This window comes from Amphiura filiformis, chromosome 13, assembly GCF_039555335.1.
Source record: "Amphiura filiformis chromosome 13, Afil_fr2py, whole genome shotgun sequence".
Taxonomy (NCBI): Eukaryota; Metazoa; Echinodermata; class Ophiuroidea; order Amphilepidida; family Amphiuridae; genus Amphiura; species Amphiura filiformis.
Genome location: NC_092640.1, coordinates 17,498,594 through 17,516,305, shown reverse-complemented (window position 1 = coordinate 17,516,305; position 17,712 = coordinate 17,498,594). Strand labels below are relative to the sequence as shown.

General features: G+C 37.3%; 1 protein-coding gene across 1 annotated transcript in view; it reads left to right on the top strand.

Annotated features, from left to right (window-relative positions):
• The first annotated feature begins 270 nt into the window (after positions 1–270).
• LOC140168062 (retinoic acid receptor alpha-like) overlaps positions 271–17,712 on the top strand; it is a 59,325-nt gene continuing 41,883 nt past the window's right edge. Inside the window, exon 1 of the mRNA XM_072191365.1 lies at positions 271–939. Coding sequence (XP_072047466.1) covers positions 777–939 — 163 coding nt within the window. The 5' untranslated portion in view covers positions 271–776. The remainder of the gene's footprint in view (positions 940–17,712) is intronic.

Here is a 17,712-nt window from a genome sequence, read left to right as displayed (position 1 = left end):
GCTTGCGGTAAGGCAACTCTGCTGATCAGACGACTGTATGCCTAGGACTGAATGTAGGCAGTGCTAGACCGCCACAGTGCCTGACCATAAATTCAAATGCAGTCTGCGGAGTTGAGTTATCGGGAGCAGAGCCCATACATAGAGCGAGCCAAACTTAGTAGTTATAAGCTTATTGCCTTTTATCAGAGACCCTTATGTAGGGCCTGTGTGATACTCATGCATATATGTCAATATTTAATGGAAACTATAATTTCTCTGTTTTGTTTTGCTTGTATTTCCACAGTCATGACAGTTGCATTTCATCGATCACCGTAGCATCTTGCAAGAAGTAAATAGCAACAGAATGTGAGCATGTATTACTGAGATGAAGTTGAAGTCATAAAGAGCTATAAAGCACCAAGTGGAATTAATGTATACTGCATCCTCGTTGGAAACTATTCATTATTGCATCTCCTGGAATATTCTTCAACAGTGAGTTATAGTTGAACAGTTGAACTGCTGTGCATTCTGGATATTGTATCATCATACGATATCCCCAAGTTATTTTGAATACTGAACTCCAACTTCTTGAAATGAGACTAATTTCCCAGGACTAATTTAACAGCTTTATGCGGCAGTACATTTTATGAATGAAGCACTACATGTTTACAATACACTTACAGCAATATCATCATACCAAATTTATGATGTAATAAAACTGAATTGTTAGCCTACTTCTGGATATGCGACTACTAGTATAACAGCTTTTCTAGGCAGTGGAGTCACTGTGTAGCTACATGTACACAATAATGGACGAGCTGCCAAATTTTGATCTGCCGGCAACGAGGTCCGATAAGAGCGACGATGTTGGGGAGGTTTTCGGTCATTACACTATGGATATGGGCAATGGTGATGACGATATGCAGCTGAAAAATGAATTCCCAAACTTGCTACCAGAAGGTAGGTTTTAAATTGTTACAACATTCATCTAGCTAAAGATTATTACTGGTAAACAGATCCAGGACAACCAGGCAAGTCCAGCCAATTGTTCCATGAAGTGTGCGAGATGACAAAATTGCTACACTAGCACTGTTTCAGTTATGGTGTACGTATTTTCAAAAGCGCAGTCATATCTTTGACGCTGTGTTAAATTTGTTAATACACCAGTTGGTGGACAGTGGCGGTATAGAACAATCGACCCTCATGAATATGCATGGGAAACCTCATACATAAAGCTCAAGCATGATGAGGACTTAACTCTTTTGTGCCTAATAAGTAATATCTCTCCTCTGGTTACATGTACATACCATTAAAACTCAATAGTTAGCATATGCTTACTATTGAGTGCTTTTAAAACATGCAAACATGAAGTGCCCCATCCACAAAAGTGTCAAGGGTTTTGAGCAAATCATTGATACACATAGTTATACGAACTAGCACTGGCTTCTGTGCTGTACTCTGATACCTGTATGATGATTTTCCAACTGTAGGATAGTAGCTGCCTCGCTACGCTCGGTGCTCCCTTCGGTCGCTATTCGAGAGGCGTCGCGGTTTGTGGAACGGGGCTACGCTCGGTGCTCCCTTCGGTCGCTATTCGAGAGGCGTCGCGTTTTGTGGAACGGGGCTAGTTCTAATACGAACAAGTAAACCTGTAAATTTGTGTCTCAACCATTAGCTCAGTTGGTAAAGCGCCTGACTTTGGTACAATTTCATGTTTTCAAAAGCACTCGATAGTAAGCACATATGCTAACTATCGAGTTTTTACGGTATCAATTTTACAATTGAATACCTGAGTGGAAGAAGGGCCCAACTCCATCAAAACTGTTTTTGAGATATTAAGAAAAAAGCGTAATATTTGGAAAAGTTTTATAGATAGAATGTTTTCATCTTCAGGGAACCTTTAATACATGAACATACAGTATTACATACATTCGAAATCATATATGATGTTTCCATGGCAACGGTACAGGTCTTTATACGAGCTGGAGTTGGGCCCTTCTTCCACTAATATACTGCAAGTGCCAGTTCCGTAAGCAAATGTGTTATAAATAGCTACAGAAATTTGGAAATTATCCATTATTGCATAAGTAGAAGCATGTAATATGTTAGCAAGAAAGTTTGTTGTTTGGAAAAACAGATTTCGTGGATGAACAAAATTCCTCTTTAATCCAATATTTATGGAAGAAGGGCCCAACTCCATGGAGTTGGGCCTTTCTTCCATGAAAACCATGATTTAAAAGTGTATGTGGAAGACTATTTAGAGAGTGGATTTTGGCTCATCTTTCACACACAAGGAAGATCAGTCTGCTGGCAATAAAATGCTGGGTCTAACTCATTTTTGTAAAAAATTGGAGTTGGGCCCTTCTTCCACTCAGGTATTCAATTCTTTGTAGTAAATAGGTCTCTGTACAGGCCTCAGGGATTTGCAGGAGAGCATTAAAAGCTCTTCTGGAGCCTTCAAGGAGAGCTGTTTTAGAGCATTGACAATAGAATGTAAGGCAAGAATGGTCAACTATTAAAGGAGAGCTAAAAATTGCTCTCCTATATCAAATTAAGGAGAGCAGTAGAGAGTGATTGCTCTCGCTCTCCTCAAAAGGCAGTCCCTGAGGTGTGTATGCAGGATTTATGCAGTGTGTAGGAATTCCAAAAGTGGGCCTTTTGGAATGAAAAGCAGGAAAGTGCCTTATGCAGATTTTATTTGTAAAAAGTGGACTTAAACCCCTAAAACTTGCTCCTTTTTGGACTATTTGAACAGCTTATCACCAAAAAGTGGACTTTTCTTAATTCTTTCCCACTTTTGGACCTTTTCATGTGAAAGAATAGCAAACAGTGGAACCCCTGCATGGGCTTTGGTCTGTGACCTGTATTCAACCTTCGGAAAAATCAAGTACATGGGGTAGGGGTATTATGACTTCTGGGGGCTAAAAAAACCAATGTTGGGTTGGCACTATCTATAGTCCATCAACTCAGAAGTACAAAGTAAATAGACCTCGGAAACTGGAGGTATGAGAATAATTATTTCAGTGCAATGCGTGTGTAAATGCTTCTTTGGTGCGACAACTGCTGCGCGATTTGTACTTGTCGAGCGCACCACACTATTTAAGTATTTATGCATCACATTTTTTAACACGCAGTGCATGTGACCCCGGCATGTGACACAGAGCATAAACCACCCGATGCCACAGATTTGGTTTGTACTTCTACATGTAGGTGGAAGCAGACAAGCAGTATAGCTTGACCCCCCCTCTGGCCCTCTGGATATATACATACCACTGGTTTTGGTTGACTTTCAAATATGCCCCTAAGCTAGGTTCCCAAAAATTTGTCAAACTGGCCCTAACAAAGAAGCAAGGACTTGGTTTGAAATATACAAATGTACGTACATACATTTCGTACCCCCTCAACAAGAATTGGAGCCCTAATTACTAGTCTACGATCGATGAATCTTACAAGGATAACAGTGTGCATGCATGCCGTCGGTTTTTTAACATACTGTCGTATGACAATTTTTTGACAAAATGAGTTTCAGAATCTACATGCATGAATGAAACTATATATTCACAAAGGCCTAATTGTTATTAGTTAATGAGATATGGCACTAATTAGTGTGATACGCCATGGTTTTTATGTACCGTCTGCATGAAAACTTCGTTCTGTGATTTGGCATACCGGCGTATCATAATACGTCGCCATAGGCCACCGTGTAATTGCAGTTGCATATTGATTCGACATACAGAGGCGTATCACATGTTGTATCACTATTGAAACATTATTAAAACATAGGTTGTCAAATTTTGCATGTTTTGGCATACTGTTGTATGTATAAGTTTGCAGATTAATTACTTCTAATTAGTTAATGAATAAAAAGTTTGTATGTTGTTAAAACAAAGACAGATATATTATCGATAATATTCTTTGATAATAATAAACATACTTTGGTGCTCTTCAGTGAGTCTTCAAAAATTGGAAAAATTTAAAATGTGATTTTCTCAAAAATATCATTTTTCGTCACATGACAGTATGTCAAAAGACCGATGATGCATCCCATGTGATGCCATGACGCAATCACCATAAGTCATATATGCACGGAATCGCTGACGGGGCCAGCGAAACCCCATGGCTAGTTGGCTACCGGTTGGTGATCTTGTTCTTGGCACCCTAGCTGTTTTGAAACACTTAATTGCAGATACACATTTTGTTTTTCAGAACCACCCTAAATCCACATTGACATATGTACATTTGTATGCTGATGCTTACTTGTATCTGATTGACCCTCCTTACAATATTTCAGAACAAGTTTCCCCACGCTCCCACCCACGGTCTTTGTCGCTGCTATAGCGGAAAGGAGTATACACCTGGGTTTATTATGCAAAGTGGGGTAGCAATATAAATATTTCTTGATCAATGAGAATGACAACAACACTGGCAGCGGCAGTTTGTGATCATCATAACCAGCTGGCACCAATGCAGTTGACAATTTTATTTTTGATTCATATGTTTGTTTCACTTTTCTATTGCATGTATTATGTGTACATGTACATAGTTAAAACTTTTGTTATCTTTCTGTATTTTCAATTTATAAAAAAAAATCACAAATAATCATAACATCACTAAAAAATTGTGACTAAGATTATACAAATACAGTTGTACACTTGTACAGTGCAGCCTAAAATTACAATGTGTGTACATACATGTAGTTAAAACTTTGTAAACAATATTAATTATGGTTCACAATTTGTATTTTTTTTATTCATATTTTTGCTTGTCTTCTTTATGAATGTTTACTTGGATAAAAACATTTAGAAAAGTTCACAAGTTTGTTTTTATACATATTTTTTTTCTAGGCCTATATTTTCAGTTAAACTTGGCAAAAACATACTTATGGTCTACAATTTTAATTTTGCATTCATATTTTGTTTGTCTTTTTGACATACATACTTGTAGTTAAAACTTCACAGTTTAGGTAATCAATAATGTCATAGTCGTACAACCACTTCCAAGACTAAACTTTATCATGTTTATGGCCATCCTCATGCATGCTTCACACAGCGGCAAACAGCTGTTTCGCAAAATTAAAAAGAGAAAATAGAAGAAAGAGAAGGAATTAGATTTGTGAACATTTAATTTGATGAAAAAACAAACCAGGTTGTTAGGTCATAATTGGGTTACAGGAGAAGTAATTGGAGCATGTAACTAGGTCACGTCATAAATGGTTTCCCCATGCCGCATTATCAACCAAAATAGCCTCAATCCCAGTGGCACAGGTCATCAACATCCATTCAGCAGTCATAGCTCAACTTTGACCTCGACTTGTGGGTGTATGAGAATGTGTACCCAATACATGTAGAGGTCATTCTTGTGATGTATAAATGATTGAGGGTTAAAGAACTGTGTCCTGTGATATGAGAATGTTCAATATCCTAGCCATGCAGACACAGGATTTACATAATAATGATATATACATGTATCTGTAGGGGCGGCCATTTTCATATTTTTGTGGGGTTACAGCAAGGGGGTCATGTTATTATTATGGGTTTGCACATCTGTAATGCAGTACATTTATGTGTGTGTTTAAAGTCTTAACCCCAGAAATTACACTGTACTGGTTTTGTTAATGTGTATTCTGTTGTTTTGTTAGGGTAAACCTATAACCTAATCATAAACCGTTAACTCCAACCCAAACGTAACCCTAAATCCCAACCCTTCAGAGTGGTTTGAGTGGCCATTTGTTATTAGGGGTTTTCAGTGTGTGGGGTGTGTATGTTTGTGGGGTGTGAAGGTGGAGTTAGAATGGAGAGAGAACCACAGATCCACAGGTTAACCCTTAACAGAGACAACAAGAGAGACAGACAAAATGAGACAGAGAAAAGACAGACAGATAGACAGACAAGGAGACCGACTTGATTGCTGGGTGTTGATAGTTGTAGCTCTGGGTGTAGGCATGTTCAGTGTTATGTGTTTTTGGTGTGAAGAGAGAATGGAGACAGAACCAGAGACCCACAGATTTAAAACAGAGACAATAAGAGAGACAGGCAGAAATGGGATAGAGAAAGAGAAAAGACAGGCAATGAGACATTACAGGATTGCTGGGTGGCCATTGATGTATTATACTAGCTCTCTGGGTGTAGGTGTGTTCAGTGTTAGAAGTGTGTGTGGTGGATGTGGAGATAGAATGGAGACAGAGCCACAGATTAACAGAGACAACAAGAGAGACAAAATGAGATAGAAAGAGAGACAGAGAAATGACAGACAATGACTAAGCAGACTGACAGGATTGCTGGGTGGCCATTGATGTAAGCTCTCTGGGTGTAGACATGTTCAGTGTTAGGAGTGTATATCATGTGTGACTATGGAGATAGAATAGAGGCAGGGCCATAGACCTACAGATTAACAGAGACAACAAGATAGACAAAATGGGATACAACGAGGGGCAGAGAAAAGACAGACAATGACTAAGCAGACTGACAGGATTGCTGGGTGGCCATTGATGTAAGCTCTCTGGGTGTAGACATGTTCAGTGTTAGGAGTGTATATCATGTGTGACTATGGAGATAGAATAGAGGCAGAGCCATAGACCTACAGATTAACAGAGACAACAAGATACTGGGTGGCCATTGATGTAAGCTCTCTGGGTGTAGAAATGTTCAGTGTTAGGAGTGTATGTGTGGTGGATATGGAGATAGAACAGAGGCAGAGCCATCAGAGACAACAAGAGAGACCAAATGGGATACAAAAAGAGACAGAGAAAAGACAGACAATGATGAAGCAGACTGTCAGGATTGCTGGGTGGTCATTGATGTAAACTCTCTGGGTGTAGACATGTTCAGTATTAGGAGTGTATGTGTGGTGGATATGGAGATAGAACAGAGGCAGAGCAATCAGAGACAACAAGAGAGACAAAATGGGATACAAAAAGAGGCAGAGAAAAGACAGACAATAACTAAGCAGACTGACAGGATTGCTGGGTGGCCATTGATGTAAAGCTCTGTGGGTGTAGACATGTTCAGTGTTAGGAGTATGTGATGTGGTAGATGTGGACACAAACCCATAGATTGACAGAGACAACAAGAGACCTGCAGACAAAATGGATAGAAAGAGAGTCAGATACAAGATAGACAGACAGAGACACAACAGGGACTGACAAACAGTTGTAACAGACATCCTGAACAGAAGACATAAACAGAGGGGTGCAAAATTAATGTTGCAGTATGAATTCAGAACAATGGGAGGTCACCCCAAAGGAAAATGCATTGTCAGTTTTTCCACAGGTAATAAATTTCATGTAAAATGTGTGAAATTCTCTCTTGCCACATTAAAGGTGGATTCAATGTAGGTCATCCTGTTATTTGGTTGCTTTTTGGTTGGCACATGGCAAGTTGAACAAGTAACATGTATCACTTCTACTAGTATAGGGTGTGCCTGTGACCCACCAATAATTGGTCCAATTCCAACTAATTTGGGGGAAAGTAATATTGTGTACAAATAATCGAAATAATTTGCATATTTATCTATAGGTCTAGTTTGTTGGGCCATTTTGGAGGCAAAATTAGCGAATTCACCCGAGCTGAAAATTCTTTAGGGAGGGAAAACTGTGCCGCTGATACATGTACATGTGGTGTACAGTACTGCATCATGTACTAGAACATCTGGCTATTCAGTTGAAGTTCATACACCCTACAGAAACCATGACCTTAACCCCCACACAGGGGGTGTCAATTTTAAAAGGAGTCACCCATTCAGGTAACCCCATTTAAAATTCACACTCCCTGTGTGAAAGATAGAGGTCATGTCTTTCATAGGGGGTGTATGGATTTCAACTGGAATAACCATTTTTCATTCAACACCGTATTCACAGTTGTATTTTACCAAGAACATTTAAAGCCTAAATCAAGATGACACCTGTGTCAATATTTTTGCCCTCATCCTCCCACAAAGACCTCACCATCTGGTTGTAGGCCTACAGATGATTTTGTTGATAGAAAAGACCCTAACCATGCAATGCTCTCAAGGTGACACTGGGGTGCTTAAAGAAACTGCTCTGAGCCTAAAGATAGTAGGTCCTACATCTACCTTTTCTCTTTCTTTTCTTTCCTCTCCTTTCCTATCCTCTTCTTACCTCTCGTCTCCTCTCCTCTCCTCTTTCCTCCCCCCCTTCCCATTCCTCCCTCCCTTCTCCTCCCTCCATGTGTTTGACAAGTTACTGTCCCCTCACCCACCAAAAAAGTCATTTGTGTGTATGTGTGGGCACAAATTTAGGTTTTTTCACACAAGTTGTGGATCATTTTGTTTACCATAAGGAAAATCATAAGGGGATGTGCAGCAAGTATCTGCCCCCCCCCTCCCAGGGGGCAAAAACAAAAATAGAAGAGAGGTGAAATCAGTTTTTTGCATGTTTGAATTTTGGTCCAAAGGGTCATTAGTCCGAAAATGGTTCAATTTTAAGGCATTTTAGGATTGCAGAGTTAAGGTTAGGGTTAAGGTTACATGTAGGGTTATTGTTTGGGTAAAGTGGCAAGTTTTCCGTGATTTAAAACACAGAATTCCGCAATTTTCCGTGGGTGGTTTAAATTACTAAATTCTGTGATTTCATTAGAAAGGATGGAATGCCCTTGTGCTAGGTAGGCTTACAGAAGATGCGCACCACTGAAAATTGGGGTAAAAAGTTCTTGCATTATAGTTGTTTTAAGGTTGATATCTTTGAAGACAGACTTAATTTTCATTATTTTTACCTCACATTCTCATTATTATTTCTTCATTTTTATTTTTCTCAAGAAAAAACATGTTTTCCGTGAATTTCTGTGTTTTCCGTTGTTTTCTTAAATCCGTTAATTTTTCTGTGACACAGAAAACTTGCCACTTTATGTATTAATAGGGATATGACTAGGCTAGGATTAGAGTCAGGGTTAGGTTTAGGGCTAATGTTATAGGTTAGGGTTAATGCAAAGTATGGCAAGGATTAGGGTTTATAATACTCTTTGGGTTTTTGGACTACCAATGGCACTTGGATAATCCACCTGTTATTTGGGAACAGAGTCAGCATTACCTAAAACTGGGAACCAACATGTGGTTTCTTGAGAAAAAATGACATCCATCATTTACAGTTCAATGTGGTAATGCAATATACTCCAACGCCCACTTGATTGGAACAGATAGCTTATTATTGTGTAATTTATTGTACAGCTTGATGTGAAATGGTTGGTTTGGTACATTCAAGAGAAATTATGAGTTTCCATTTGGCATGGTTTCTGATTTTATAGCATTTTTAGAATCTTGAATGAAAGTTAGTGAACTTGTAAGGCAAAGTAAAAGAATTGTAAATTTCTTGTCCTAACTTTTTTCTAAAATGAGGATGTGGGCAAGGGCTCAGGCAGCCAGCAGTGTAGGGAGTGTTTTACATACCCAAATTTGTAAAGACACGCCCAGTTTTTGCCCACATGGCATATACTTTGTACACAAATAACACACCCAGTTTTTTGAATTTACACACCAAACCTTCAAATCCTGCCTAAGACCCTGGATGTGTGCCCTTTTTTTTGCCTTTTCCAAAACAACAGTTTTCCCCCCAAAACAATACAAGTGTCTTTTTGGCAAGACTTCCATATTATGTGCCCTACCATATGTTTTACATGTTCATTATTTCATACTTACATAGCTGCAAACAAGACTAGAAAAGGTACTGACAGCGAAAATCAATTGAAATTTTGTCTTTTTATTGTTTTTTGTAAAAACTTTTTTTGATACATTTGTACGGCAGCCAAAAACGATGCGGTCGGGACGAGAAACTAATAGGCCTATATTTTTTACTTGGCCTAAAATGTAGATTGAATACACTAGACAAGTGGTTAAATGGCCGATTTATTTCATTTCATCCAATCTTGTCTCCTCTCATCAAGGGGATGCCAAATTCTTGCACTATGGACCACAAGAGCCTCATCCCAATGGCATAGTCCAATAACCTCAATTACATAATCATAGTGCAAAATTTGACCTCAAGGGGCAGAGTATGAGTTTTGTACCCAAATCTTCAAAGGTCATTTAATAATGTACAAATTTAACTGCATGCATCAGTTGTATGGAGGGCATTGAAAAATCTAAACATTTTGCCTTTGGAACCGAGGAATATCCCGAGGTACAAAGCAAAATGTTTAGATTTTTCACAATGCCCAACATATTACCGATGCAAAGTTATTAATCTCATTCATAACCGTTACTTTGATCTCTTCACTGTACAAAATATGACACACAATTTTGCTCATAGTTTGTAAAAATAGATGATTTTTGCATCTTCCCTTTCGAAAAATTGATCAGGCTAAAACAGGACGACCAATAACAAAAGTGCGTATCACAATCTATGCAAATATGGTAGCATGCAATCCAAATACGGCAGCCATGTGGAGTGCTGGATTGGATAGTCTTCAAGTCTGATTTTGAGGAGTCTTTATAATTACAGGCTGAGTCAAAAAGAAGTAAACTCATGTTTGAGGGGCTATAACTCGAGATCTGTAAGGAATCTGCTAAAAATTAAAATACCACTGGAAAGAACAAATTCTACACGTCTGAATAAAAATAAGAATTGTTGCAATTGCACACAGCAAACTCGAGTTATGCTCATTTGAATACAACAACCCATTTTTGTAGCTGCACACGGTTTCACTTCCCAAGTAGGGGTATACCTATTGTATTGATTGGTAAGGCGCGATATTCAAATGCAAATAAAGTTCTGTGGCAGGTGTGGTTTCGATCAATAATTACTGCATGTTAAAGGACTCTTTTCAATATGAATTTTACCTCATTGCACTACATTATAATAAAACGGACCAAATTACAACATGGCACCACAATTTACCGCCGCAGGGGCGCTTACGTTTCTGTCGACAAAGTATCATGAAACTAAGAGTCCCACTGAAGTTCAGCGTCTTTTTCGTCTCCAATTTCCTACAGCTAACCGGGTTTCATGTAAGGGAGCAGTATATAAGAATGTGAATAAGCTCAATGTGCATGGGACACTAAGGAACAGACAGCCGGAAGCTTCAGGCAGACCACGAACTGCTAGATCAAAAGTGAACATTGCTAGAGTTAGACATGCGTTACAGCAAGACCAAAGATCAGCTCAATCCTTTACCCAACATTCCCCAATCAAGCTTCTGCCGGATCGTTCGTAAAGACTTGAATTGGTATCCCTACAAACTATAGTACTATAGTACTGTCATGGACTTTGTTAAATATTAATTAAAAGCAAAAGTTGTCTTTTCAACAATAAATCCTGTTAGCACTTTGCTGATTCGTCGAGATTGAAATGGATGAAAATCAATCAGCCGTGTGCAGCTACAAAAATGGGTGGTTGTATTCAAATGAGAATAACTTTAGTTTGCTGTGAGCAATTTCAACAATTCTTTTTTTTATTTAGACGTATAGAATTTGCTCTTTTCTATGGTATTTTTATTTTTAACAGATTTCTTGCAGTTGTCGAGTTACAGTCCCTCAAACATGAGTTTACTTCTTTTTGACTCAGCCTGTATGCCTACTTGTTTGCAAGGAGTCCCAATCCAATTTTTGCAGTAACCTGGTAACCATCCCCATTCCACAGTACTTTGTCTTGCAGATAGCAGAATTGGAACACTTGACATTGAATTCATTTAAGGGCTTTGATGTTCTTCTGCAAGTGGCAGTCCATAAAAGCTGCTGTTCCATACTCCTAAGATTGGCTGGACAAGGGCTGTATAAGGCCAAGTAAAAAATAAAACATGTTTCACGTAAAAAAAAAAAAAAAGGAGGAGGAGGGGGCTTTTTATTTTCTATTTTTTATCGCAAAATTAGTGTAAATACCCATACTTAGAGCTGTTTTAGCGTATACAATAAATGCCTGGAAAAAGGAGGAGGCCCTTTTTTATTTGTTGTTCTGAGAGTTACACCCCCTCCAATGATCACAAAACCATCCTAAAATGTTTCTTGTATCTTAACAAGGCTATAGAAAGTATTCCAACTTCCTAGACATATTTTTTGAAAAGTTTTAACTGAATTTAAAAAAATAAAAATATATTTGAGGAAACCTCAAAAAAGGAAGCGGGAGGGGACGTGAAACATGTTTATTTTTTTTTATTTTGCCTAATAAGCATTTATTTTATTGCATAAATTCTCTCATTGACCAAAATTAACTTTACTGCAAAAATGTGACAGTTTAAGCGTATGTGCTTACTATCAAGTGCTTTTTAAAACATGCAAACATGAAGACCCCATGATCCACAAAAGTGTAAACTTCGATTACACATACTTATATAACTGCAAATGTGTTTGTCTCAGAGCCATTTAAGCTCTGAGTTGGTAAAGCGCGGACTTTACAATTTCATGTTTTCAGAAGCGCTCAGTAGTAAGCACATTATGCTTTACGATGTAGGCCTATGCCACATGTATTCAGAGTTCAATGTACAGTCATTCATTGACATCACTGAGCTTTTCATCATTATCATTCAATGATCTAAAACATGCTCATCTGTCAGGACTAAATTCAGTAACCCCAATACGCTTGTACACTCATAGAATGACCTTTGAATATGTTGGGTACAGAAAACTCATACACCATAACTTAAGGTCAAGTTATGGGCTATGGAGGTCGTTGGACAATCCAACTGGCATTGAGACGTTTCAACACATCTCACCACAGACCCTTTTCCCAGGGTCTGTGAGCCCACACAAAATGCAGTGACTTTGCCCCCATTGGTGATGTGGTTGGGACAAAAATCGAATTGTGCTCATTTTGCATGATTCATTTTTCAAACTTCTAAAAATTGAAGCAGTTGTTTTACAAATTTGTATGCCATAAACAAGGATCTTTAAATAAAAATCAACTTTTGTCCTATCACAAATTAAGAGCTTGTAATTTGGAAAAAAATTCAAGCAAAAAGTTTTCTGCCTAGAGGGCTTGGAATTCTATTTTGATTACTACGAGGGCTATTTTGTAGAATCAAAGAAAAGTATCCCTTGTTTACTTTTTTGCCATGAACTTGTTCATAAATATTTTGTGAAATTTAGGGGGAAATCAATAGCTCACGTATATATTATGAGCCCAGACCATGTCCGATTTGAATAACAAAATTAATAATAATAATTTTTAAAAATATGGCCGAAGTGATCAATTATTTGCTAAATCAAACAATCTAAAAATATCATCAAAGATATTGATTTTTAATTTTGTTTACTCAAAATGCCGAAATATTTATATTTAGTTACGGGGGCAACATTTTTTGTAAAGGTAATGTTTGATGGTGTGTTCTATCAGGGGACTCATAATGTCTGAATTCACAAACTGTGATACCTCTTGAACAGTGAGGGAAGCGAATAGCGAGTGTTCTGAGCTGTTGTTGGTAGGCCTATATATCTTAGATCATACAGGTATCAGAGTCCAGCACAGATTTGGGCTAGTCTGACATTTTGACAAAATATTTGCTCAGTTGACTTGACAAACACAATGAATTTTTCTGAATTCTATTTTAAATGTGACATATTTAATGTAAATGTACAAATAAAGCCACAAAATCAGGTTTGAAAAAAATTAACAAATTTCATATCATAAGATTTAAGATCATACAGAAACAATAAAAAATTGCAAGGAAAATCTACAAAAGTCACCCAATTGGGCTCCTAACTGACCGCATAGTAAACATGCACTTAGCATAGGCCAACAGTGAATGTTTAGCATGGAGTGCCATGTGTTTGTGTTGTCCTCCATACTAGCCATTCATGGGGTCATCTATTGGTCAAGTGGCCATTACATCATAGGTCTGAGGTATGTGATGATTGAATGTTAGCTTGACCTCATGTTAAGGTCAACTAGAGTTTGTTGTTGTATAAAAGTGCTTAATTTTTACATGAAGTATATTTTCACAGGTTTAATAATATAGTTCCTTTGAATTTGATCATCCCTGTAGCATTCAGTTGTAATATTCAGATTATAATGATTGGCTATCAACTTCTGCCTGCATAGGCCATAAGGCCCTTTACAATTGATTCTTAGTTTCCTGTTTCCCGCCCGCGTCCAAAGTAGAGAATTGCAAAATATTTAATTATTTTATTTATATTTTGGATTTTCTCTTTTAAAGTAACTTTTAATGACTTCCATTTGCTACTTTCTGAATTTGATCATATCAACTATAATGATGAATAAACAAAGAACATAACTGTACCATTACTTATGTATAAAATCAAACATAATTGTAAAATAATTAAATGCATGATCCTTTTCTAAATGGGTTGATGTAGACCACTTGTTTTAAAATAAAGAAAATAATAGATAATTAATAATTAAAAGTCGCCTCATCCCTTGTTTTCAACCATGAAACAGGAAACTAAGAATTAATTGTGAAGGGCCTAATGTAACCTCACAAAACAATAATAACGTAAGTAACAATTTAAGGGGTCAGTCACCCACCTTTGCACAGTCATTTTTGTGGGGCCTGAGAGCACATCAGACACATCAAATTGCATTCCAAACTCAAAAGTTGAAATTTTAATGATTCACCTGTGCCTGTTTTAATACATTGTGTGCTTTATTGATTGGCCCGTGGTGCTTGTGTGCAAAACAATGATGACGTGTTCCCATTAGAAATCGTTGAAATTGCAACTTTTGATTTTTGGGTTTGATGGTTTGGAGGTGCATATCTTGGTCAATTTTACTTGATTTTCACGAACTGGGTGTCAAATGAGAAATCAAAGTCAAATGAACAAAATGTTTATTTCAGAATAATCCAAACTATCAGGATGTTGAACAGCAAGGATGACTATAACTGACGAGTTTCTTTTTTGTGCCTGGTGTACACATAACATATGTATCAAACACAGAACCGTCTACACATAAAATCCATATTTTGGGCAATTTTTTACGTACACAAATACACACAATAAAAACGTAAACAGTATAAAAATAAATAAATAATAAAAATAAGTGCCCACCCAAAATGACTTTGTTAAGCAGTGAAGCACCCTGGGTGTTTTCAAATACAGTATAAATAGCTAAACCAGAATCACTCTCTCTCTCTCTTTCTCTTTCTCTTTAATGCTCTTGCTCTCTGTCATTCACTGACTCCCTCTCACACTCGCTTCCTCCCTCTCCCTCCCCTTATAGTGCACGATAGTGCATTTGTGTAATTTTTATTCAATAATCTGTCCGCTTATAAACTGAAAATTGGATTATGACAGTTTCACGTCTATTTGATACCAGGAATTGTTTCTGACTGAAGTAGGACAAACAGTTAATTAAATTCACTATTAGCCTGAATGGTCACTCTCATTTCAAATGACAAAGTTCAATAACCCCATTCACAACAATCATAGCTCAAAGTTGTCCCTCAAGTTGGAGGATGAGTTTTGTACCCAAATTTTCAGATGTCATTCTATCAATGTAAAGAACTTAGTCCTGATGGATGAGCATGTTTGAGATCCTTGTAATAGGATTCAAACATGCTCATCTATCAAGACAAAGTTCTTGAACTCATGTATGATGGTACACTCAAAAATGACCTTTGAATGAGATGGGTACAAAAACTCATACGCTATTATTTGAGGTCAACTTTAGAGATATGATTGTTGAATGGAGGTCACTGAATTTTGCCGCTTGCAATATGAGACCATGTTGGCTCATCATGATAGGATTCATTTCTGTTAGCAATAATGTGCAATTGCAATAAAGAATAAATTCTTATTTATTTGTATTTCAAACCAACAAATGAGGCAAAACAATAATTGCTAATGCTATATTATTGCATTGATTCCAGCGTATCAACTTGCCGATCGTTATTGAGATTCACACAGCCAGTTCACACATACACTACAAGATTCCTGGCGACGTAGTAACTCTGCTGCAATGTTACTTCGCGGCTACTACCGCTGCTACTACCGAGTACCCAATCCCTTTGTGGCCGACGTTGGTACTACACCAAAGTACCAGCGTCGGCCACCATACTGTAGATACCCCCGTAGCAAAGTACTTACATCGATACTCCACCATGCGTCACCTAAGAGTCAACTGCGATGTACCGAGTGGGTGACTTATAGGCACATCATAGTCGGGGGTACTTCGATGGCCCTTCAGCAGAAGTACCTGCACAGTAACCGCATCCATGGTGTACCCATGTGTCAGCAGTGAAGTAGCAGTGAAGGTACTCACCCGCGAGGTACTCCGTCGCCAAAATCCTTCGATCGTAAAGTTCATTGACTTCAAAGCGCGCGCCATGGTACAACTTCTGCGGCCGACTGCGCGTTCAACTACGCGTTCAACAAGGCTTGCACACGAACGCGTTGAAGTGGAATTATTAATTTGTTATGATGGATGCAATTGCTTGTTGCACAATGCAGTTTTACCGTACGCCGGCGACAGTGTTATCAGTGGTTATAATTCCGTTGTTTTTCTTTTGTTTTCCGTTTTATTCTGTTAGGAAAATAACACGGTTTTATATTTGTTTGATTGTTTACTTAGTTGGTTAGTTAGCTGTTTGCTTGGCTGATGGTTGCTCAGCTTGGTTGTTTTCATTTGTAATTTTTAGAACAATATTATTAAACATGTAAATGTTTAGAACAGATTGCATCATGTATTTTATTGACATGTTCTTATGTTTTCTTATTCATTAACTCATTATTTGCTTTAGTTATTCACTGATTTATTTATTACCTATTTATTTATTTAGTTGTTTACTTATTTATTTAATTATGTACTTATAAATTTACTTAGTTTTTTACTTATTTCACTATTTATTTAGTTGGATACTTATTTATTATCTTCACTTATTTATTTACTTACTCATTTAGATATTTATTTATTTATAGTTGCTTATTTATTTACTTGGTTATTTTCTTATTTCCTTGTTTATTTACTTACTCATTTAGTTATTATTTACCTAATTATTTACTTATTTATATAAATAGTTGTTTACCTATCTCCTTATTTATTTATTTATTTATTTATTTACTTCTCTGGGTAATTATTTATTTAATAACTTACTTATTTGTTTACCTATTTCCTTATTTATTTACTTACTCCTTTTAGTTAGTTATTTACTTATTTATTTACTCAGTTGCTTACATAATGTATTTGTTTATTTACTTATTTACTCACTCATTTACTAATAAGCCTACCTTATCCTTAAAAAATGCCCAAAGAATAAATAAGAAACATAAATCAAGAACATATTAATCAATATAAATCAATATGGCAACAGAAACAAATAAGAAATGGCAACCCGCTTGCCTCATTTTTTTGCTAAAGTACCCACGTCGGTACTCAGCTGCAGAGTACCTGGCAGGTGAGTACCAGTGTCGGTACTCGAGTACCTTCAAAGTACCTACGCCACGAGGTATTCGCGAGTTGCAGCCGGCTTGCTGGGCCACAAGGGTCTGGTGGCCGACGTAGGTACTCGAGAGTAGCAGCGCTGCTACTCTCATGAGAATCCTGTAGTGTAGTTTATACGTCACTGATTCGATGATACACATGCATGAGACGTGTCAGCCATCACTCAATCGGTGAACTCAAAATGAAAAACAGAGATCTCTGGACTTCTTATAAAAGCAATTCAGCCTTAGTCTTTCTTTCACATGGTATTTTGGTTCCCAATTAGGCATTACATTTACAATCATGCAAAAAGTAGAAATTCAAGAATAATTGAGGGCGTCGCTGTGGAGCAAATCACTAAATTCAAAATTTGCACACTTTAAGTAAAAAATGATATCCAAATTTAGGGAAAAGGT